General features: G+C 41.5%; 2 protein-coding genes across 3 annotated transcripts; both read left to right on the forward strand.

Annotated features, from left to right (window-relative positions):
• Window positions 1–367: 367 nt before the first annotated feature.
• arvcfa (ARVCF delta catenin family member a) lies at window positions 368–16,622 on the forward strand. Of its 2 annotated transcripts, XM_086187503.1 has the most exons (16): window positions 368–779; window positions 3,359–3,538; window positions 4,216–4,829; window positions 5,964–6,442; window positions 6,525–6,708; window positions 6,804–6,921; window positions 8,457–8,625; window positions 9,753–9,770; window positions 9,893–9,964; window positions 10,860–10,987; window positions 12,538–12,688; window positions 12,778–12,970; window positions 13,152–13,263; window positions 13,936–14,026; window positions 15,122–15,198; window positions 15,426–16,622. In XM_086187503.1, the coding sequence occupies exons 1-16, from the start codon at window positions 759–761 to the stop codon at window positions 15,516–15,518; spliced, it is 2,700 nt and encodes an 899-aa protein (XP_086043629.1). In that variant the 5' UTR covers window positions 368–758; the 3' UTR covers window positions 15,519–16,622. The 2 variants fall into 2 exon arrangements, with proteins under 2 accessions (XP_086043629.1, XP_086043630.1); XM_086187504.1 differs by lacking the exon at window positions 9,893–9,964 and having other exon boundaries at window positions 369–779.
• A 1,105-nt stretch (window positions 16,623–17,727) lies between these two features.
• Window positions 17,728–19,359, forward strand: bmp10l (bone morphogenetic protein 10, like). Its single transcript, XM_086188114.1, has 2 exons — window positions 17,728–18,067; window positions 18,332–19,359. The coding sequence occupies exons 1-2, from the start codon at window positions 17,728–17,730 to the stop codon at window positions 19,357–19,359; spliced, it is 1,368 nt and encodes a 455-aa protein (XP_086044240.1).
• The last annotated feature ends 5,031 nt before the right edge of the window (window positions 19,360–24,390 follow it).

Genomic DNA, 24,390 nt, shown 5'->3' on the forward strand with positions numbered 1-24,390 from the left:
AAAGCAGTTTGATTTATTCAGTGCAGTTTATCTCTGCCTGATGCTGCATACAGTGTTGATGCACCTTGTCCTCCCTCCCCCTCTCCCTCTCCCTCTCCCTCTCCCTCTCCCTCCACTCCCCATCCTTCATCCCTTGTTCTGGCTAACATAGTAGTGAACTAGACTTCTCTGTGCTCCAGCTGCATCTGCTTGTGAGCCTGAGGGAAACAGTGTGTGTGTGTGTGTGTGCGCGCGCGCGCGTGTGTGCATGCGTGTGTGTACGTGTGCCAGTAAAACTGCACAGGGATTGCAGGGCTCTGCACTCTCCCTGAGCCATTCACAGGCTCAGCATCACACAGTTGATTCAGCACCTTGCTAATAGCACACACATTAACTGCAGCACAGAACAGAGGAGGAGTGCAGTAATGAGACAGCGAGAGAGAGAGGGGGAGAGAGAGGGAGAGAGGAGGGAGAGAGGGAGCAGCATGTGAGAGACTGTGTTGAGCAAATGTGTGCATGGCGCATCTAGTGTGTGTTTGTGTAAGAAAGAAAAATAGAGGAGGCAGTGAGAAAAGGAGGGAGAGAGAGTGAGAGAGCGAGAGAGAGAGAGAGAGGACGTGTGGTAGTGGTGAGAACTGCGAGGAAGGATGGCTGCTTATGTTTAAACTGCCTCACATGCTCAAAGGGAGAGTCAAGGCGAGAATTGAGCAAAAGCAGAGAAACAGACGTCTCATTGGGGGGACGCATCTTGTTCATCATTTGTGGGAGAAGATTTGGCAATGCCTGCTGAAGTGAAAGAGGTAAGTGTGTAGAGGAATGGCTCTATTTGCTCTGTACCCTCCCTCTTTTTTGTGCACATCAGTTTTTTTCTCCTCCTGCAGAGAACTGTAGCCCTCCTCAGCTTTGCATTCTGCCTCTGTCATGATGAATGAAGGAGGCATCAATTGCTTCACCTCCTTGCCTGCTGTTCGGTGCAGTCTCCTTGTGTGCACGGGGGCATGATGCTAACATCTCCATCAAGTGTGTGTGTGCGTGCGTGCGTGCGTGTGTGCGTGCGTGCGTGCGTGCGCGTGCGTGTGTTTGTGTGAAAGCAGATGCATAGGCTCGCTTATAAGGAGGATAATTTTTGATTGCATTATGAAGGGAGGTTTTCCCTTTGGGGGAAAATGCTGCACACTGTATTAGAAAGACATTAAACGTGGCCATGCAGCATTTAACTATTTCAGGGACAATGCACAATAGAAAGTGTCTCCAAAAAATATGAACTTTGCTGATTTCTCTCCCTTTTTTCTTCAGTCTGTATGTTGCATAATGTGTATTGGTGCATCTGAAATATATAAACAACAAAAAAAGAAGAAAAGAAATCTCCACTAAGGAAAGTACTGGTGCCATTTTGATTCACGATGCGAGAGACGTCTGTAGCTTTTCAGTGACCATGAGCATCACTGATTCAACAGATAGTGGAGGGCAGATGAGTTGTGACAAAGTTGTGACTAATGTCCTCTGACATCACTGGGTTGATGTCATGTTTTATTACCCCGCGGAAGCATAACTGTTTCAGTCCCACAGTTTGATAATGTTTCATCACCACTAGATGACTTTGGTCTACAAATATGTTGATTTAATTGCAAGTGCGTGGGCCAAAATCATTCAAATCCTCTTTTATTTCACATGGTATCTTCCAAAGGGATAAATGACAAGTTTGAAACATGGCTTGTGCCTGCTGTGCCCTTGAGCCGGACACCAAAAATCTGAACTGACTCTGCGTTAGATCAGAGTGTCTCCTAAAATAATACACTGGCTGCAGCTGGCCTCAATACAGAGAGTTGATGGGAACAAGATGCTAATCATGTCCTTCTGTCTCCTGCATCAGTGCACCTAACATCTAGATACTATACTTCATCTCGTCAGATTCAGAATCATCATCTCGACCCATTTGGCTCTGGGAGCAGACTTAGTTAGTGATGGTGCAGTGAGTTATTTAAATTAGCTTTGACTCACTGTGGCCTGGCCTTCCCTGGAGCTTGAATCAGACGGGGACAACACACAGGCCCCTGTCCAGCCTGTTATCATCCTCCAAATCCTTAATCAAGCTGTCTGTAGAGGACACTAGTTTCTCTCTTTTGGCCGGGCGTTCATTTTGTACCGCTTAACAATATCCAATCAACCTCCCCCAGAGGTGTTTGAGCGAAGATCATCTCCTCGCTGCCAATTTCTCCCGTGTGACTCTTTCATCTCCTCGTCCCTCTGACACATTTTAGTTCAGGCATATGAGAGGCTCTTGTGTTCGCTGAGGGAATCATGTTCTCTCCTCACACTCGCTGGACTGTTCACTGCAGCCTGATTTAATGCAGCGGAGTTGAGTGCTGCAGCCTGAGAAAGAAGAGATTATGTGCTATTTTATCCTTTTGTCACAGTCATTTAGCGGAGGGGTTTCCCAACATTTCAGCTCAGGACCCCTCAGTGACTCACGATTAGCAAGCATATCCAAAATATGAATTTATTTGAAATGTACTATTTTTATCGCAGCTATAGCAATATTTTTATATTTTGAAACAATAATGACAGCAATAATCTTGCTTTATTTCTAGAAACTGTCCCCCGGCTTTAGAAGCCTCACATTTTGTGTCACATTTAATATTCCTGCAAAACTGATTTCCAGCATGGATATTGTTGTGTAACCTAGATGGGGTTTTCCCTCCATAACTTAACCTTTTAATTACACTCTTATTTTGCGATGGATTATTTGTTCCACCGAGAAATTAAATAGATAAAATCAGAAGACTTTCCAGACATAATCTGATATCTATTGAATCATTAGAGCAGAGAAGCAGTTTTCTCCATTCACAGGAGCATCAATGTGAAGTTAGTAGATTTTCGAATAAGAGAAATAGCATGAAATGTGTTTACCGTCAAATATTGCCTCCAGATCTCTCTCAGACTAAGATGCTGAATAATTCATCCACTACGGTAAATGAAACCCATTTTGTTGAAAGTTTAAAGTCTACTGGAAATAAACAAATGGGAATTACACAAATATCCACATGGTGTACCGGAGCAGCAGCTGCAAGCATTTCTCAGAACAAATAACTTCATAATATAAGCAGTCTCATTCACAATGTATTTATATTCTTAAATGGCGGAGGAGTCGTTTTAAAATCTTTTCAAAGATCATTTCTAGCTGTTACAAAATGTTTAGTCTGCACTTTTTTTTGGAGATGAAAATTCAAAATATGATGTTAAGGGACATTTTCCTTTAACCGTCGTATTGGCCTGTTGGAAGCAGCAACTGCAGTAAAAATATAGTTGCAAATGTCCAAAAACAAACAACCTTTGCTTTACTGTGATGGGAATTTTATTGTTTCTGTATGTGGTTCAGGAGCAGACTTCAGAGGGGCCTCCTCCGCTGTCTTTGTCCCAGGAGCCCAAACAGGTGACTCCAGATAAACAGCCATCCACCAATGACGAACTGGACACGCCCACTTCCATTGCCTCAGTGATGACATCGACCAACGAGAGCTCCACTGAGAACGATACGCCGCTGCAGACGGACTCTGAGGTTCATGACTTTATATGTCTTCAGATGAGATCACCGTCAATTGTCTTCCGGCACTTTGTTTTAGTGGTGTTTGAATGAGAAAACTTTATTGGCCATTTTCTCATAACAAAATTATATGAGGCTATGAACTAAAGGATGTTAAGTAAATTTGACACATTTCAAATCCCCAGATTGAGATACAATGAAGTGAAATTGCTGATGCCCTCAAATTCATCACAGCTTCTGTTTTATTGACACTACAAGTTTCTCCCATTGCTTGCTGTGATGGAGTTAAAATCTAAATCAATGAACTAAACTAGACCATCAATGTCCTACAATTTACCCTGCATCTAACAGTGGCTGTAGTTGTTTCATCACAAACGCATTTTCAACAATTCATTATTCTTTGGCAGGGAAGAAGAAATCATTTACCATCATTAACTGGTGGAGCACAATGCCAGGGAAGTGCTGAAATGATGATTATTGATCATCGCTATGATGATCAGTGAGCATGCGGTTGTACAGCTTGAATGAAAGATAAATGCGCCCTGGAAGTAAATTAAGGTTCTATACTTCCTGTCGTAAACACACAGGGAAAATCTTGAGATCTTTCAGACAAATGGGATTTTAAATACCAACAGAGATTCTGCTTAGATTTTTTTCCAGAGATAATAGTTGTGGTGCATCAATCCTTGTAGGAGTTCAAGGCTGTAGAACAAGAGGCCGAACAGGCTCCAGATGAGTCCCGAGAGTCCTCCGAGCCGCAGCTGGAGGACAGTCAGCCATTGAATCCATCTGACGCTGCATCAAGTCCAGCGGTTCAAGAAGATTCTCTCGTGGAGCAACCTTCTCCTGAGGCGAACATTGAACCCTCTGAGTCAGTTACACCCACCATGTTGACGAGCAGTGCCACCCCAGCAGTACCGCTGCCACCGCCACAGCAGCCCTCTGAGCCTCAGCCGGTGATCCCAGACAGTCAGAGCAGAGTGTACACCCTTCCTGAAAGTTACAGAGGGATTGGGGGTGATTTATGCTCACGTTACGGGAGCCTGTCCCGCTCCACCCTCCACAGCTACTGGCCGGCCAAAAATGTCCAGGCCGGAGCTCACTACACCTTACCCTTCCTGAGGGACAGCTACGCTCCCACAGGCCTGAGCAGCCAGACAGATGGGGATGGCCTCGGGGAGCGAGCCGAAAACCCTCTGGACTTGAAGACTGACCACCCAGCGGCCAGCTACGCGACATTGGGCGGGATTCACCAGTTCAGACCAATTACCACCATGGAGCTCCTCAGGGAGCCCTCAAGAACCAGGTAACGAGACAGTATATTGAATGAAAGTTTATCGACCCAGCAGACTGTGTAAATGGATTTCAAGGTCATCTGTTGTTTCTGTGGTTCCATGAACAAGCGGAGTGAAATACACATCGGTTCTTACAAGTGCTCAGACATTTGAAGGTGCCAAGGGAAAGTCAAACAGTGTTATTGATGCTTCTTTCTTTTGACCCATCTGTAAAAGGGTTGAAGTGTTGATTTATGGTTTTAGCAGTGAATTGACCATGCATTATTTACAAATGTACAAAAGTTCCTTTATAATCTTTTAATAAAAATAAGGGCTTCCTTGTTGCAGAAACTCATCCTTCAGAAGCTTTTTTTGCTATTATTTTATCATGCAGACCCTCAAATGAATGGAGGAACTGAACCGAGGAGTCTGAATTCATGTTTAAGAAAGGGAACTGAGCTAAACTTTATTCTGGACAGGGTTTACAGCGTGAGGTTTGACTGGATTCTACATTTTATTCATTACATTTTTGCTCTGTACCTAGACTGAATTTTCATTTTGGCCTGAAACTACATAAGATAAAGTAAGATGAGTTAAGGTAAGATAAAACAGGATGAGATGAGATAAGATGAGATAAAACATGACGCTTGGATACAGTCAACAGTCATAAATTACATTATAGCCATCGCAATATAAAGGGCAGGTGAACAGTTATAGTAATGCACAGACCTGTATACTAGGGCTTCTCTATGTTGAGTAGAAATTGAGCTCATTTCAGTGTGTTTGGGTCGCACAAATCAAGGCATAAGCTAATTAATTATCCATAAGAATCTTTTTAGTGACACATACACCTAGTAGTCGCCTCTCTCCTGTTAGTCAGCATGGACAATGATAAGATAGATGGACAGGAGTTTAGTAGCAGCTGGTATCAATCAGAAATGTCAACCTGCTGCAAAGTCAATAAATAAGGAGGTTTCACCAGTTATTGCCTGCCAGGAGCTTTTCCTTAGCCCGTACAAATCGACAGAGCTGTTTTCAAATATACAAGCAACTCTCTTGTTCTACTACACCCCAGTAAAGTTCTGTCCGTAGACTCATAAATGACGTTGAACCTTCAAATATTTTTGTCCTGATCTCAACATGCATGACTTTTTCTATTTCTTCAGAGGCGGCTACGACGATGCCTTCATGGCCCAGCTGGAGGGGAACCTGAATCCTTTCTTTCAGGTTATGTGTCGAGCACAAACCTTGCAGTTCCCCCACAAACGCAGCAGCATGGTCAGCCTGGACAGCATCCGTCGAGACCCGCGCTGGAGAGACCCCAACTTGCATGAGGTGATCTCAATGCTCAGCCACCCAATGGACCCAGTCAAGTCCAACGCGGCAGCTTACTTGCAGCACCTATGTTACGAGAATGACCGCATCAAGCACGAGGTCCGCCAGCTAAATGGTGTGCCAATTTTGGTGGAATTATTGGACCATCCAAAAGCTGAGGTTCACCGCAAGGCCTGTGGTGCTTTACGCAATATATCATACGGAAAAGACCACAATAACAAAATAGCCATCAAGAACTGTGATGGCATCCAGGCTTTAGTCAGACTGCTGAAGAAGTCCAGCAGCATGGAGGTCAAAGAGTTGGTCACAGGTACGGCTGAGTCTTCCTGGAGTCATTTAGCCAGCAATCAATCCATTTCACTTCTACTACTCTCTTAATCTCTTCCCTGTAGGCACTCTGTGGAACCTCTCTTCACACGAGCCGTTGAAGATGACCGTCATCAACCACGGGCTTCAAACGCTAAATGATGAAATCATCATCCCACATTCAGGCTGGAGACGAGACTCTGCCGACCCGTCCAAACTGCAGAGTGCTGAGTGGACCACAGTGTTCAAGAACACCTCTGGATGTCTGAGGTAACCTTGGCTGTAGTCAAAGGCTAAAATTGACAGCAGCTGTTAAAAGCCGACTCATGATGAATTGAGCCTTGCTTATGTTGTTGTGTTGGTAGGAACGTCAGCTCTGATGGAGCGGAGGCTCGCCAGAGGCTCAGAGAGTGTGACGGACTCGTGGACGCACTCCTTCATGCCCTCCAGTCAGCTGTTGTCAACAAGGACACTGACAATAAGGTGAGGGAAGTCAGTGCTCTGACTGAAAAGAAAAAAATCAACCTCTAATGTATTTTATAGGCATCTTGTCAGATGTGGAAAGTAGAGAACAAACACTTTATCACTGGACTAATTTTTAACCTGACCTTTTAACACAGCAAGCTGATCTTTCCAATCTGTACTTGTATTTTTAAAAAAAAGGATTATTCTAGCTTTTCTGCCTTTTAAACATCCAAACAGTTGTCAGCCAAAACAGATGGGACAATAACAACAGAAGAAATAATCCCTTGGTGGCTGCATGTCATACATGGCCGTCATCTACAACCAATTCCGTGATTTATAGTCTAATTAGACCAGAGGTGTGTTGAATGTAATATTTTACATTTTCACGATGGAGCTAATTTAGTTTAATTTGATTTAATTTCTTTGAATTTAATCTTTGTAAATTTAGTTGAATTTTATTAATAGGATGTTGGGTTCAGTAACTTTGCTAAAAAAAATACCTGTTGAAAATGTCCTTGAAAGGGCTGATTTTTCCACAATTTCTTAAGTAAAGACGTTGAAGTCACTATGTGTAAACAATAATGTTTTATCTTAGCCCATTAAAATTTGTGCATTATTTATGTTGCTGGCAGCAAAGTCATGTCAGGAGCTCTGAGTTGGGGGGGGGGGGGGGGGGCGGCAGCGTCATTGTTATCTGCACCACTGCTGTTTTTGATGCAGCCACTGGGTGGGAACAAAGTCAAGAATCCTTAAATCTCACTTGTATTGGCTTTAAGTCAGGAAATATAACTTTTATGCGGAGAAAAGTAATTGCCACTAAAGTTTCACACTCCATCACATTAATAGAGATTAAACCAAACCTGCCAAATGTAAAATGTTTTCTTCTCTACGACTACGAGATCACTTTGCACATATTCTGCCAAACTGCAAAACAGCAGTTTAATGAGAGCATTAGTTGTTTTTGGTAATTAAAACTCATAATTCAAACTATGATATTGTGCAGAAATCGCCAGTTTTACCACGAAAATTTGTTTCTAAAAAATTGTTTCATTGATTCTAACATTATGACCCTATTTGCATGTAGGATTTTACACATTTATGTCACAGATTAGTGGGGTAGGGCAGCACAGTGGTGCAGTGGTTAGCACTGTCTTCTCACAGCAAGAAGGTTCCAGGTTTGAGTCCAGGGTGAACCCCACCTCTCTCCTGAAGACTGCTGGGATAGGCTGGGATTGATGTCTTTGGACTGTGGGAGGAAGCTGGAGTACCAGAGAGAACCCACACAGGCACGGGATGAAACATGCAAACTCCACACAGAAAGATCCTGTGCCCGAGCCGGGACTCGAACCCGGAACCCTCTTGCTGTGAGGCCACAGTGCTGACCACTGCACCACGGTGCAGCCCACGTGCATTTATTTAGAACTTAAATTGCTTGAACATACCGTGGATAAACACTGAAGATTTTATGCTGAAAACGGCATTTTTGTAAGGAAAAACTTCAATATTTGTATATAATCTTTGATCAAAATCCTCTGTCATTGTCCTCCATGCAGTCTGTGGAGAACTGTGTCTGCATCCTGCGAAACCTGTCCTATCACGTTCACAAGGAAATACCAGGAATGGAGCGATTCCACGAGCCTCACGCCAATCATCTGATGAGGTCAGTGGGGCAACAGAAGAAGAAGAGTGAGCCTGACTGTTTTGGAGGGAAAAGACCTAAAGGTTTGTACACCATCATAAGTAAGAACATCAGTTGTTGTATTTTATGAGTTCAAGTTGCTCAGTTTTCCTTTGAATTATTATTCCATCGGCACTGTAAGGGACCTCTGCTGTATTTTAGTGTTTCACTTGAAACAGAAGATCATTTCACATCCTAAACCTCTGTTCGATAGCAGGAGCACTCCTATGAGTACGTTAAGATCGCATATTTTCTCTTCGAAATTTTCAATTTCGACAAAAATGCGGGATGAATTCCAGTAAAAGTCAAGGCAGTATGATTTGTCGTTGTACAAAACCCTATGCAGCTGCGTACTGGTACTTTTGAACACAGATCATGTCAACAGTACACCAGTGTAGGTCACAGAAGTTACTGAACGAGTATAAGTACAAGCACTGATGGTAGCAGTATTTACAGCCTCCCAAAAAGAAATTGTAAGAGGGGGAAGAAAACCCTCTCTGACTGGGTGAGAGAGACCATGACCTTCTGGTTCTAACCCTTAAATTTTTTTTTTTTTATTAATTCCCATCAAACTATATAAAGAATGAATTAACACATATACATATTGTTCCTGACACTATTATTATTATACAGCGAGGCACTTAGTGGAGGAATAATATTACAAAGGGCTTCAAATTTCGTTCATTTGTAATGCAAAGCACAAAACTGAAGTGGCTTTTTTACTTTTTCATAAAATTAATTAAGAGTTCCACCACATCACTTTTCCTTTTCATAATTTTTTTCTTTTATATGTATTATTTTGTTTTAAATGTACTTAACTTTTTTAGATTAGGTAATTACTATTTGAGTGAGAATCCTCTTTCCTTGCCTTCTCTTTTATCCATGACGCTAATTATGTCTGTGAAAATGATCATGAGCTTGGACTTACCTTACTTCTCTTCAGGATCGTTAGACCCTGTGCAGGACCACTATGTGTTTGGTACGCAGGGGTCTTGGTTTTATCATGCAGTCGTGACAGCTTCTCAACATTTTGCATTCCTCTTTTCCTCGTGACATCAACCCAATCCTGTCAGTGCCTCAGAACTTTGTCATCTCCTGCTGTGTTCCTCTTCCCAAAATATCAACTCTGACATTCTTCTTTCTTCTTCTCCCCTCAAATCATATTCGTCAGAGGAGTGGTTCAATCACGGTCAGTCTGCTGCTCATAATCTGAATACTTTCCTGAAATATAACATAGTGACTATATTAAATTCTATCTTTGATGTAATGAAAAGTGGTCTCTGTGTGCATGTTTGTATCTGTAATGTACAGGTTGGAAAAATGTATTTATGGACAGAAAATATGGAACATTGGATTTACCAAAACGTACAGAACTGATGAAAGGTACATTTGTAATAACTTTACATTAATAAAACATTACATTTCCCTATTTAACACAAGCCTTATTGACTACACATTAGGGTTATTACTAATAGATGAAAGGGAGATGAACGATCATTTATACTCATTATCATCAAGCATCTGAATCTGCCTTCAGTTGTTTGCTTTGTATGCGTGACGCTGCCATGGCCCAGAACAGAACCCATTAAAATGCAAGGCCACACATCAGTACCTGCACCACTTGAGGAGAGTTTCATTACTGAAACAAAATGACCCAGCAACTGAAAGAGTGAGAACATTAAATCTGGCAACATTTTCAGAGGAACACTTCCTCTGGCAGTAAAAGAGAGAGAGAAAAAAAAAGAGAGAAGCAGGCGCTGGAGTTTTCTCAAGACGCTGCATGACCCATGGATATATCTTTTGTACTTCTTAACTCTCTGAACATTTTGTGGAACATAATGACTGTTTTAACCTTGAAAATATTTTACATACACCCCCCCCCCCCACCTAAAAAAAAAGATGTACTGTAATGCAATATACTGTATCTTTGGATCAGAGCTAATCTCATGGGTCCAACGCTCCAGCCAGTGAATGCAAATCAAAAGGACAAGCATGTTGTAGTCCCAGGTCAGCCTTATACTACTTGGCAATCACCCAGCATCCTCCACCAGCTCAAAAAAAAAACAACCTCTGGAAAAGCAGTAATTTTATTCCACGTTCTATTAAATTACAGTAATTTACACACTTATCTATTTACCTTTCTACTGACCCGTCAAGCTAACCTTCTTACAGGCTGCTTTGGTCACTAAAAGCTGATCATATAGTACACAATCATTTCAGTCGTACAGGTTATTTTCCACTGCTTTGGTGACATTCTCTGCCTCTCCTCCTGTTAAAGGGCTGAAGCTGCTGTACCAGCCAGAGGTGGTGAGGCTCTACCTCTCACTTCTTACCTGCAGTCACAACCACAACACCCTGGAGGCAGCCGCAGGAGCGCTGCAGAACCTCGCTGCAGGACACTGGGCTGTGAGTGGATGGAAGAAATCTTTGCTGCACTCATGCTTACAGGGATTGATTAAGTGTGCCTGCGGTCGCAAAAACCTTAATGTTGAACTGAGACTCATTCATAGTGCACTGGCAGCATTTAGATATGTAGAGAGAGCAGTTACCCTTCCCAGTTGGGAGGGTAGATAACGCAGGCGGTCACCTGTAGTGATGACACATTCGCCTCCCCTTCATGCTGCACACAGGCGTTCTTCACATACAGTATGCACCCTAACACACACACACCTAAGGACACACATCCACCAACACATGTTAGGTGCTGGGTCCTGCATCAGAAAATGAACGGCACACCAAAAAAATAAATAAAATAAAAATAAATAAATAAAATAAACCTTCTTTTTTTCCTCTTCAGGTGCCCAAGTTTGTAGCTGGAGAACTCTTCCTGAGACTCGCAAATCACACGCACAGATACGCGCCGCCGTAAACGCACAATTTGTGACGTCATCAGTAGTTTCAAAAAACTTTTTCTTTTTCAATACAAACTCACTGTCATCACTTCAGTTCCCCAAACAAAAAACTGAATTAGTGCTCGTTCGTAGAGAATCAAAGCGACGATCAATATATTAGAAGTACCCAAAGACAGTCAGTAAAAATGCTAATGATACCACTGGACTATTTCTCCCTCTACTTGGTCCCCCACACACTGGCCGCTCAGTTTGAAGAACAAAAGATGTTGCTGGATATGAAAAATAGAAGCAAAAGTAGTAATAGTAAGAGGAAAGTATGAGGGGTACTTACAAAACTGTTCATGAAAGAGGCTAAAACTTGAACGGCATTTTCAAGCTCACTTGACTGAACGGTTCCACCTGCCCAGGTACATACAGGATCAATTAATACAATGTTTCCATGCAAAGATAATTATTGTGACTGAACAGTTTCATCTTTCCTCCTACATCTAAACAGAGCCTGGAGCATCACTATCAACAGGAAATGACCCCCCCCCCCCCCCCACACACACACACACACAGGCATGCAGTGGGAAGAGCCACACCATATAAACAAAATGTGCATCAGATCATTAACATGACCTAACACATGAACATTGAGTAACTCAGAATGATTTGCTGAACACCAACAGAACAGAGATAAAGCCTGCTAATGAGGGCAGATATTTTCTTCAGTATGATCACCATGGCTACGGTGTCTTGATTCCTTGTTTATGGAGCGGATCCAGGGTTAGATGACACTCACTATATTCCTGCTGGGAATTTAATTTGGGGGTGGATTTACCCTTCAACACAGTCTTCACCCCCTACCCCCCGACGGCATTTACAACCAACTCTTCCTTCGCCTCGAAGCCCAAGGCATTTTTCTCCGTCTGGCTGGTTGTGTTTTTGAAGTTAAAATTCTGAATTCATTCACAAAGACTAAAGCAGTTTCTATTGGATAATTTTGAGTGATGTGAGTGGTTCTGTCAAGGAAAACTGATTTGATGGGTAAGATATGAGTGTTACCCTCAGAGCTATGTAGCAGTTGCTCCAGAAAACGGCTGATTTGTGTTTGGCTTGCAGTGGTCCAGCTACATCCGAGCCACTGTGAGAAAAGAGAAAGGTCTGCCAGTTCTGGTGGAGCTGCTGCACTCAGATGTGGACAAAGTGGTGCGAGCTGTGGCGATCGCTCTACGCAACCTGGCTATGGACAGACGGAATAAAGATCTAATAGGTAACAGCTTGCCACTCTCTCACACGCATTCCCACTCACACACTCATGCGCAGCTCTACGCCTGCACGCTAACATGTTGTCGTTACCAGGGAGCTACGCTTTGAGAGACCTGGTTGGTAATCTTCCATGTGGTCAGCTGCACCCAGCAAAGAATCTGGAGGGCGATACAGTGGTGTCCATTCTGAACACGATTCACGAGATCATCACCGACAGCCCTGAGAACGCCCGAGCACTCATACAGGGTCACGCTATCCAGAAACTGGTGGCCATCAACAAGTCAAGGTGTAGCTATGTGACCTGATACTCTAATGCGCCTTCAGAATGAAACAGAGAGCTGGTATTTTAATGAAGCAGTAGCTTATGATGTTATGAGTATCACATCTCAGGGCAGTCAGAGATTTGAATCATTCTGACTGAACTGTCCCAAGGCTGTTGTTCAACACGCTGTTGCATTATTTGTCAGCCAATCAGCACGAGAGACCAAGGCAGCGGCCCATGTGCTGCAGACAATATGGACCTACAAGGACCTGAGGAATACTCTGAACAAGGCAGGATGGAACAAGAGCCACTTTAAGGTATTCTGTTCATATTTCATGTTAATTGAACTTAAAGCATGTTTGATAAACAACATCGAAGATTGACAATAGCGAAACTATACAACATGTTCATTTACAAGCTCTCAAATTCATCGTCCAGCATAATCCTAGACTTCTTTATCTAGAGTTACGCTCAATATTTCCCATTGAGTTAGAAACTCAATTGTCTTATGTTGATGTCGTTAATCTTCAGTCTCCATTAGCTTCTAGCAAAAAGCACAAGGCTCGCACTTTCTGAATTCTGGATTTGCCTGGGAAAAACTATCCTCTTCTATTTAGATACGTGACTCCAAGAACAGATACAAAAACTTATTTTGTACTCTGTTGCAACACTTACATTCCTGCCATTTTGTACTGAAAAACCTCATCGACAAACGGGCACATGGTCAGTAATTTGTCAAGAAACATTATGACATCACACTTTGGACTCCAAACTTTCATTTTTTTTCCTGTATTCTTTGCTCCTGGCAAGTAACTCTGGAGATTGTTTTTAGAGGAATCTTGACTTTCTCCTATTGCATCCAAAACTGTCCAGTACCACAGTGTAAGTGACTTCATTTAAAACCAAAGTCTTTTTTTGGACTTTAGTAAAACAGGAGCGAATAAACTGTCTTTGCCACCTACTAATGTAATCACTCTTGTCCTCCAAAGCCAACAACAGCTGGAGCGGCTAAAAAATCCAGCAAGAGCGGAAAGCAAGGCAGTGATGACATCACCTTGCCGCTCATGGACAAAAACCAAGGTCAGCAAATCACTGCATGAAATTCCTTCAGCATAATATTATTAAACCATCATCTAAATGAGAAACATGTCCCTTACTCTGGGGAGCGGAGCAAAAAAAACCAACAAAAAAAACTTCTTTCAAAAATGCTGTGGTTCTTGTCATGTCAGGGACAAAGAAATGGGGCATTTTGAGTCCCTGACCATATTGTTCTGAAACATTGCCTTGAACCAATGATGTGCTGCCAAGGTTATCAGTGCACAGACTTGGCTTATTAGCCTGAGCAGTCTTCTCCCAGGGGCAGGGCCGTCTCACGCATCACCAGTCACATTTCATTTGAGCGGTATGCCAAAAGGGCATCCACATTCCCACATCCAGAGCGACCTCTAGCTTCATCCCTATAAATTCCTTTGAAATACAGACGTGGAGGGAAATAGATGAAATGATTTGCCCTTTTCTCGGTGCAGTGTTTTAGTCTAAATGAATAGATGTGTCCTTTTAGAAAATGGATTACATAAAAGACTACGATATACACTCATCAGCAAGTTTTTCTGTATTTAATAACTTTAACATTTTTGACATTTCCTCAGGCGACACGGTGGTGCAGTGGTCAGCACTGTCGCCTCACAGCAAGAAGGTTCTGGGTTTGAGTCCCAGCTGTGGCATGGGATCTTTCTGTGTGGAGTCTGCATGTTCTCCCTGTTCTTGTGTGGGTTCTCTCTGGTACTCCAGCTTCCTCCCACAGTCCAAAGACATCAAGAGGGGACGAGGCTGATTGATACTCTAAATTGACCGTAGGTGTGGCTGTGAGTGGACTGGTGACCTGTCCAGGGTGAACCCCGCCTCTCGCCCGAAGACAGCTGGGATAGGCTCCGCCCACCCCATGACTCTTAACAGCATAAGCGGTAGAAAATGGATGGATGGACAGTTCTGGAGTGTCAAACTAACTTTATAGAAATATGACTGAATAATCTCCAAAGACATCTTCTGTTGTCAAAGGCTAATAGCCAAAGATGAGGGGGAAAATTATTTCAGCACATGTAATTGGTTGATGACCTTCTTTAAGACTCCCATTTGTGGCCTATTACTTAGAGAAAGGATATATTTCTGTTGCAGACGTGTATTCCAGTTTGGAGCTGAATGACAGGGTTGGAGATGGAAAAGGGCCAGTTGTGGAAAGAGATGCTCTCCAGGTAATCTGAATGTCCTGTATGTGTCCATATTTTGTGACTATTTACAGCAAATTTAGTCACAGGATTATTTTTTTTGCAATTATTTTTGCATCTTCTCACTTCATTTATTCAAAACGGACTTGATTACCCATGCGGATGAGAAGATAAGGAAACAATCTTATTTAGAAATGCTTAGAGTTTTTATTCAAATTGAACAACAGCTGATGTCTGCATATTTCTCAACGTAGGCGATAAGTGAAAGAAAACACTTCATCCGAGCTGGCAGACCTGCAGTGGGCCTGATGGATAACAAACCTCCACCGCTGGACTCCTGGGTGTAAACATGACAACATGGCCTGCCAAGTCGATTAAATCCTGTAGAGACACTCTCCATCGGTGACATACAGATTTATGCAAACTGATTATTCTTGTAGAGACAGACAAAAAAAAAAGCCCAGTCCAGTTAAAAATACTTTCTTTTGTTTACAGGAAATAATGTGCCAAATATTTACATGTATTTATTAAGGAAGTTATTTGGCAGTAGATTTGATGGATTGTAGGAGGAGGGTGAGGGATATCTGAAATAGGATGAAATATGCAAACTGTGGTGAATCCTGACTCCAAAGAATATATATGTACAATTAGAGTTTTACTGTGTATACACAAGAGATAGTTAATAATACGGAAGCCGAAAAAGGCCATATGTGCAAATGATTTTTTTGTACACCGTTATCGCATGATAACGGGACGTTATCTCTTTATCATGATGTAGCAAATGTTGTTATCTCATGATGAAGTTAGGGACATGAGATGATTATCTTGTTAATTCGGCACTGCGGGACCACAAACTCGCTGTCAGAAGATAACAGCAGTCTTCTCGCGATGTCGGGATAATTATCCAGTTATAACAAGTTACAACAAGATAATTAACTCGTTATCCTGAGATGATCAACTTGTTATTTCAACATAGCGGTACAACTAATTCATCACAAGATAAAGGTCGCTTTTTTTTTCTTTTTTTTTTGAGATATCAAGATGATTAGGTAAATACAATCAAAGTCTTTCTTAACTTCCATATTTTAACAATAATATTTTAACCTGACTTTTAGCCTAAAAAGGTTCTGATATGAATTTTTAAAACATTTTTGGTCAGTGTTTGAAACAGTTGTCAAACACGTTAAAATTACATAGCACTTGCAAACCTGCCACCAGACAAGACAGTTTAGTTTGTTTCATGAGAGGTAAAATGTGACTGTAAATGTGTAACAAAGGACTGTTAATACTCTAAATGAAGGCATTTATATTGTAATATTTATTGTAATACCCATGTTATTAATTAAAGGTTATAGATGTGTATTAGCTAACACCAGTAAGTGATCCTACATTCAATAGAACTCTGCTTTGCAGTGGTCCTTTTTGCATTGCGATGTTGAATGAAAATTCAAATAAATGACATGCAGAATTTCTCATTTAAATTTGTATCCTCGTGTTTGTCCTTTTCTGCTTTATCTGGCACATAAAAATTAAACAGTGACACCTGTACGTGTCATAGATTTGGAAATTAGTTAATTTGTCCATTTAGGCAGTTATTTCAGGATTTCAAAAAGTTGCGTTGTCCATTGATGTTTGTGTGTTGTTCTTGTTTTCACCAGAGTTTCCAGAGTCAGTTGTCTGGTGTCAAGAGTTTTGCTCTCAGTAGAATGACAAGCAAGAGCTCCAGAGGCCAAACATGTGCCAGAATACTGATGAATCAGCCAAAACATACTGATCAACACCTATACAAGTGGAACAGTCCAAAAAAAAAAAGGAAAGAAAAAAACTTATCTCTCACATTATAAATATGGCATGATATTGTCATGCATTACTAAAAATATAAGTATATACTTGAGGGGCTGATCCAAGGCTGCAAGGATTTGTGAGGGGACTCTGGCTCCCCCTGGCCCTGGAATGGTGTCCTGCCTGGTTACTGGAATGAAACCCATTAATTACACATCACCTTCAACCCCTCTAATAACAAAATTAATATGAATCTAAAAGTACACATGTTGTGAGTAACCTGTTCAAATATAAAGATGGTTATAAAGGGTAAATTATTTTCGATATTACACAGGAAAATGAAAATGTTTACACTGATCTTACCTGTAAATGCATCGTAATTAATTTTGACATAATTTGGCATGGTTTTGTTTTCATCTAATATTTCATAAATGTATTGGTAAAAGCATGCACTGTTGGTGGTCCATGGGTCAAAACGAGACTGAATATCAGTGGAAGTTATGGATAGTCATAAGGCCCCTGGAGAGAGAGAGGAGGGCCGAGGAGGGCAGAGCAGGGCCTTGATGACATTCCCAAACATGTCAGCACAGCACATTGGACAACGCAGCCCTGCCCTCAGAACCAAACCACAGGATCAACAAGGGCAAAGCAGTTTTCTCTTTGCCCCCCAAACAGCAACCTGTTAACGAAGGAGTCCACCCTGCTTCAACTGTTCCATCACATCTTCTCATCTGATACTCAACTTTTGGATCTAAATCTTCCCTCTACTCGGCCATGAACGTTTCAGTCTTCTCCAGTTCTGGCTTTCTCTGCTCTTTGAGTGTCCTTCTTCTCATGTTGACTGATTTGAGCTGGAGCAATCCCATCAGGTCTCCTGAGAACCACCATAGGGCATCAGTCGGGAGGGAGAGAAATGATAATCAGCTGCTGGATGCTCAAGACTTTCTGAGTCAGTTCCTGTCCTCACTGAACTTCACAGAGCAGAGGCCCCAACCCCAGCCCCTCAGCACCCGTAAGGAGCCACCAGAGTACATGCTGGAGCTGTACAACCGATTCGCCAGCGACCGCACTGCTGTGCCCTCGGCCAACATTGTACGCAGCTTCAAGAATGAAGGTAGAAGTCACTTTTTGTTTGAGATTTCTGCACACTTCAATGTATTGCTCCTTAGCAATTTGACTTGTTTGTTTAAGCTCATGTTGGACTTCTTAGGTAATGATTCCACTCTGATTTCACATAAAAGTGGAAGTTTAAATTCTATTGCTTTAGTTTTATTTCTAAATGAAAATATATTTCATCCAGTGGCACATAACATTTGCAGCATGTTTTCACCACAGAAAAATGCATATTGTGATGCAGTTATTGATGTTTTAATTTCAGATTCGTCCCCCTACATTGTTACAGCTGGAGGTGCAAGGATTCACCCCCTCTTGTTCAACATCTCCATGCCCCCCCATGAACACATAACCATAGCTGAGCTTCATCTTTTCACTTTGGTCCGGAGAGCCCAAAGACCTTACCCCGGCCTTGACTGCAAGGTTACCATTTACAAAGTACATTATGGTGTAGTTTGGACCAAAGAAGTGAGAAGGAGGGATAAAGAGGAGGAGGTGGAGTTGAAGGATTTGGAGGAAGTGATGACAAAGCATATTCATGCCAGAGATAATAGCTGGGTGTCGTTTGACCTGACTCATGTGGTTACGCACTGGTGGAAGTCAGGTTGTGCAACACATAGACTGGAGGTTCATATCGCAATTTCGGGTTCAGGAGCCTCACAGGAGGACACGCTGGACGGGGAAAGTTTGATCGAGATTGACATCCACAGAAGTTCGGAGGACAAACACGACGCAGTGTTGATCATCTTCTCAGATGATAATAACCACAAACACGAGAAGCAAGAGCTCGGTCAGATGATTGCACATGAGAATGACCTTTCTGAAAACACGGAGCAGAGCCAACAAGCTTACTGGGGTCATGTTAATCATAACACTGGTCATGCAAACCAGGACAAGCTGGACACACAGTCTCTCATGCAACGACAGTCCAACCTTATCTATGACACACCTCCTCGAATCCGCCGCAATGTTAAGAGTGAGCCATGCAAGAGAACACCACTATTTGTGGATTTTAAAGAGATTGGCTGGGACCAATGGATCATCCAGCCACTGGGCTATGAAGCGTATATGTGCAACGGTGTGTGCAACCAACCTTTGACCGCTGAGGTCTCGCCTACCAAACATGCCATCGTTCAGACACTGCTGAGTGTTAAGAGTCCAAAGAGAGCATCGCGTGCCTGCTGTGTTCCCACTAAACTGGAGCCCATCTCCCTCCTTTATCACGATAACGGCGTGATCACTTTTAATCACAAGTACGAGGGCATGGTAGTGGCAGAGTGTGGCTGCAGATAGTTAAACCATGGAGACAGAGACTGTCAATCAATCAACCAATCATCCATCCATCTATCTATCTATCTATCTATCTATCTATCTATCTATCTATCTATCTATCTATCTTTCTATCTTTCTATCTATCTATCTATCTATCTATCTATCTATCTATCTATCTATCTATCTATCTATCTATCTATCTATCTATCTTTCTATCTTTCTATCTATCTATCTATCTATCTATCTATCTTTCTATCTTTCTATCTATCTTTCTATCTATCTATCTTTCTATCTATCTATCATCTATCTATCTATCTATCTATCTATCTATCTATCTATCTTTCTATCTATCTATCATCTATCTATCTATCTATCTATCTATCTATCTATCTATCTAGCATCTATCTAGCATCTATCTAGCATCTATCTATCATCTATCTATCTATCTGCTGCGGATCTGTGCTTCATGATGTAAATTTGCAGTTGTGTAAATGCAAATCTTTAGTTGTTGTTATATCAGCGTGGTCTTGCTGCAGATCTTTCTAAAATGTCAGAGGATGATTTATTATTAAATTATATGTAACATTTCTTGTATTGTAGAGTGTTTCTGAGAACACTTGTCAATGACACTGAGCTGGGTATATCTAAAGACATGGCACAAATTCACAAAATATGGATAGAAAAACAGTGTAGATTGCATCAGCCAAACCTAATGTTAAAAAAAATCAAATTAAATGCAGTTTTCCATTATGCTAAATGGATTTGACCCAAAATTGAGTGGAGTCCTCCTTGGTTAATGCTACACCACTACAACATGTTTAGGCCAAATTTGGTTTCCTAATTTTGTATAATCCTGTTAATTTATTGTTGCTGATGTTTCATCACAAACTTTTATGTTTTGTTGAGACAGAAAGAATAATGTCGACCTGCGTATTTACACTGAACAATTATTTAATGACAAGGAGAACTCTAGTTTAGTACAGCCAGATTACAGCAATTTGCACTAATGATAGTATATACTTTATGTTTTTAATATGACAGATTCAGTATTGATTGAATCATAGTTTTGCCAAAATGCTTTGTAAGTAGTTATATATGCTGCAGATTAATGAAGTGTATCATTTGTTCTTGTGCCCTTTGGCATGTAGGAGCCACTGAGATGATTAAAAAACTGTGACATTTTTCCTCTTATTTACTTGCCAAACTTGCAGAAAATGTGATTTTGATGGCTTTTGACCATGAGAGGATTTTCACGGTGGAGCGCTTCAGGGCAGTAATTTCTCCTCTGATGTGAAAATGGTCTTTTTTTCTTTTTCTTTTTTTTTAGAGCCATTCATCTCTTGCTTTCTGTAATAACTGTTGTAAAAAAAATAAATACCTGAAAAACAAACAGGTTAATATAGATCTTTTTGTGCACCCTGAGCTGACGTTTCATTGTCAGGTAATCACAGCACTCACTGAACAACCTTAATCCCTCTAGCATCACATGCCTGGTGGGCCTCTCTCTGCCTACTTCCATGCCATACTGATAAGAAGGTGTCAAAGCCTGGAGACTTGTAGACTGTCACTCAGGATGAGACGCCACTCCAAGTGGCAGCGTTTGTGAGAGTGTGGTGTCAGATTCCTTGTCTCCAATGCCAACATGCTCTTTTGACAATCCTGCCATCAGGTTGCTCGGTGCCCTCTGAGACCTCCCACTTCCTTTTCTGACACGAGCATGCTGACTCTCTTATCGACGCCACGGCAACAGTACAAATGGAAAAAAATACATGTCACATCATCACCTACCTTCTGCTGTTAACAGTCGGAAGCAGATAACAATAATGGAATAACACTGTGGAACTTTGAGTTAATAACATCCACACTCTGCTCACAGATTTTACACAGGTCAAGTGTTCCGGGCAGAGATATCAACTGGTAGTGAAGAAACAGAAGATTGAGCTTATTTGATAACTGATACTTGAAGAAGAAATTACAATATTTCTTTGTTCTCTGTTTGGCAGGTTGTTGTCGTTCTTTAAGGAAATATCTCATCCTGCAGAAAACATGATTTGTCACGGCCAACTTTATATCTGGGAATTTGATTATTCATACTTTAAAAACAGGTCAAGCTGGGTGACTATATTTCTCCTAAGGTGGTATATTGCAGTACTCCGAAGTGCTGAATTGTGACTGCATGCCTTGCCATAATGACCTTGACATTCAACCTTTGACTGCCAACATTTCTTCAGTTCATCTTTGAGTTCCAGTGGAATTCGTTGCAAAATCTGAAGAAAGTCTGGCTCTCCAGAGACATCGCAGTGACCTCGGCCTTTGACATTTGATCACCAAAATCTTTCACTTCATCCTTGAGTCCAAATGGATGTTTGTGCTGAATTTGAGGAAATTCCCTCAAGGTGTTGTTGTCATATCAAGTTTAAAAGAATGGGACAGATATCTCACACGTGAGGTGACTGAAACCTTTGACCACTGACATTTTCGTGGCAAATTTGAAGAAATTCTACCAGACATTTCTGAGGTGTTGCTTTCAATTGAATGGGATGTATGGACAGATGAACGATGGAAAATACAATACGTCCTATTGCTGTTGCTGCCCTGGAAGGCATGAAGAATTTATACAAGCGGCTACTTGAAAAACTTCTACTTCTGACAGGACAACCTCAGTCAAACCCAAAATAAACAAAAAGCCATTTTTTTGCTTTGTTTTCTCTGCTCCAAAATGTAGTAAGTTCTTCCCTGGCACATGTTACACTCGTTCGCCAAGTTCAGAAAAATTCAGCCTCATAGTTTGTGCTCAATCTCAATGACAGACAATTGAAAAAATAACAAAGAGCACCAACAACATGACCTCCGTGGTGAAAGTAAAAACCACCGGCGTGTAGCACAGGTGTAATTCATTGTCAGGTATCTTCCACTTCGAAAGAATGAGACTTACTTCCAATGAGAAGATGGTCCTAGTATTTGATTCTTCCCCTCCCCCATACCAAATTGAATGATTTCATCAGGTGGAGGATGAGTCTTCTGGTTACTGGGCAGATTTTGTTGTCCTGAATTAATGAAATTTATGAATTTGCCTTTTGATTTTCTGTCTGGTTTGACAGTCAGTTAGCTGTGTCTCTGTGGCTTCTTGTGTGCTGTTGTCTTTTATAGAAATCTGAAGCAAACAAATGCACCTGTACATTAAATGATAGAGCTTCCATGAAAATACAAATAACACCCGTGCCTGTTTTGTAAAAGTGATTTATGAGAGTACATAAACATATAGATTTTAAGTTATCCAGAAGAGTGGGCTGCACGGTGGTGCAGTGGTTAGCAGTGTCGCCTCATAGCAAGAAGGTTCCGGGTGGAACGGTTCTGAAGAAGTCTTGAAAAGGAATTTAAAATCTATCCCTTGATACAAAGGAAGCATGTATAGTGATGTAGGAACTGAAATCATTTCATTTATTGCAAAGACCCCTAAAAACACAATCACAATTTTCAGTTTACATCTTTCGATAGATGGTGGCACAGTGGTGCAGTGGTCAGCACTGTCACCTCACAGTGAGAAGGTTCCGGGTTCGAGCCCCGGCTCCAGCACAGGATCTTTCTGTGTGGAGTCTCCATGTTCTCCCTGTTCCTGTGTGGGTTCTCTCTGGTACTCCAGCTTCCTCCCACAGTCCAAAGACATCAAGAGGGGACGAGGCTGATTGATACTCTAAATTGACCGTAGGTGTGACTGTGAGTGTGAAAGGTTGTCTGTCTATGTGTGTTGGCCCTGAGATGGACTGGTGACCTGTCCAGGGTGAAACCCACCTCTCGCCTGAAGGCTGCTGTGATAGGCTCCACCCCCCCCTCCCCCGCCAGCCTTAACAGGATAAGGGTTAGAAAATGGATGGATGGAAGTTATCTAAGATCTTAAGATCACTTAACACCTGCTAAATGTAGTACCTCAGTGTACAAAAGTCATATGTTTAATCAACATGATTGTGTGTCAACACTGTATGCAATTATAGCTATGACTTTTTATCATTTTGGTCATTTAGGATTTGCCAAGCTAAATATAGCAACATGAAAATTTCAATGCATAAATTTCATCTTCAAAGACTTAAAAAGGTATAATATCTATTGTGGGCTGTGTGAGGAACTCGCCTCTGTCTTAACACATTTGACTATGTTCATGACGAGGCAGTTGTTGTTTTTTCTTCTTTTAAATAACACAAGAGGAAGAAATCTTTACATAACAACTCTTAATATTCAGCTGGGACTGGGGAGGCCACAACATCATCTTATCAGCTGATAGATGATAGATGAGAGAGAGAGTGAAAAAGAGATTTGGATGCTTGCCAGTAGAGTGAGGTCACACAAGATTGTAGCCAGCAGAGGAAGACTTTATATTAAAGTGCATTACAAAAGAACAGGGGGTCACAAAAGCTCATGTATTTTATGAGCATGCTTCAGAAGTAAAATAATCTGCAGATGTGCTGCACTATTGAGTGGAGGGGAAGAATTTTTGGCAAGGACTTCATAATAGTTGTCACATGTAAATTTAATGCAAATTTCCAAACGGCTGAAAATTCAACTTGCTGTGTTCCACCTGGGGTAGTTTTATAATATGTAAGTATTGAGTAATAACTATTGCAAAATGTAATTTTAACAGGAAGATGTTTGTTGTTTTATAGTGTTAATCGTGTGGGTGGGGGGGGGGGGGGGACAGATATTTGGGGCCATTGAGGGTCTGGGGTCAAGCATAAACTGCACTTACTTTGGTCATTGTTTATGACCAATAATAAAAAAAGACTTTCTTGACTGTTGACAATGAATTAAACCATGTTTCATCTACATTTCAGATTAATTGTAGAGGTAAAAATGAGACAGCCTATTTGCAAGGCCCTAAATTAGGTTAAATTAAAAGATGCAGCCCAAGGCTGATACACATTACGCAAAGTAAAAAAAAAAAAGCTCGTCTATCAAAGTCAAATTGCCACCTCACGCTATCAACTTGAGTCGTATTGTGGATTTTTAGTTTCCCGACACAGAAGGAGTTTTGCTGTTTCAAAGAACAACACCACGCCT

The sequence above is a fragment of the Aulostomus chinensis genome, chromosome 19, assembly GCF_037954235.1.
Source record: "Aulostomus chinensis isolate RoL2024-O1b breed Wild chromosome 19, RoL_Achi_v1.0, whole genome shotgun sequence".
In the NCBI taxonomy this organism is placed as follows: domain Eukaryota; kingdom Metazoa; phylum Chordata; class Actinopteri; order Syngnathiformes; family Aulostomidae; genus Aulostomus; species Aulostomus chinensis.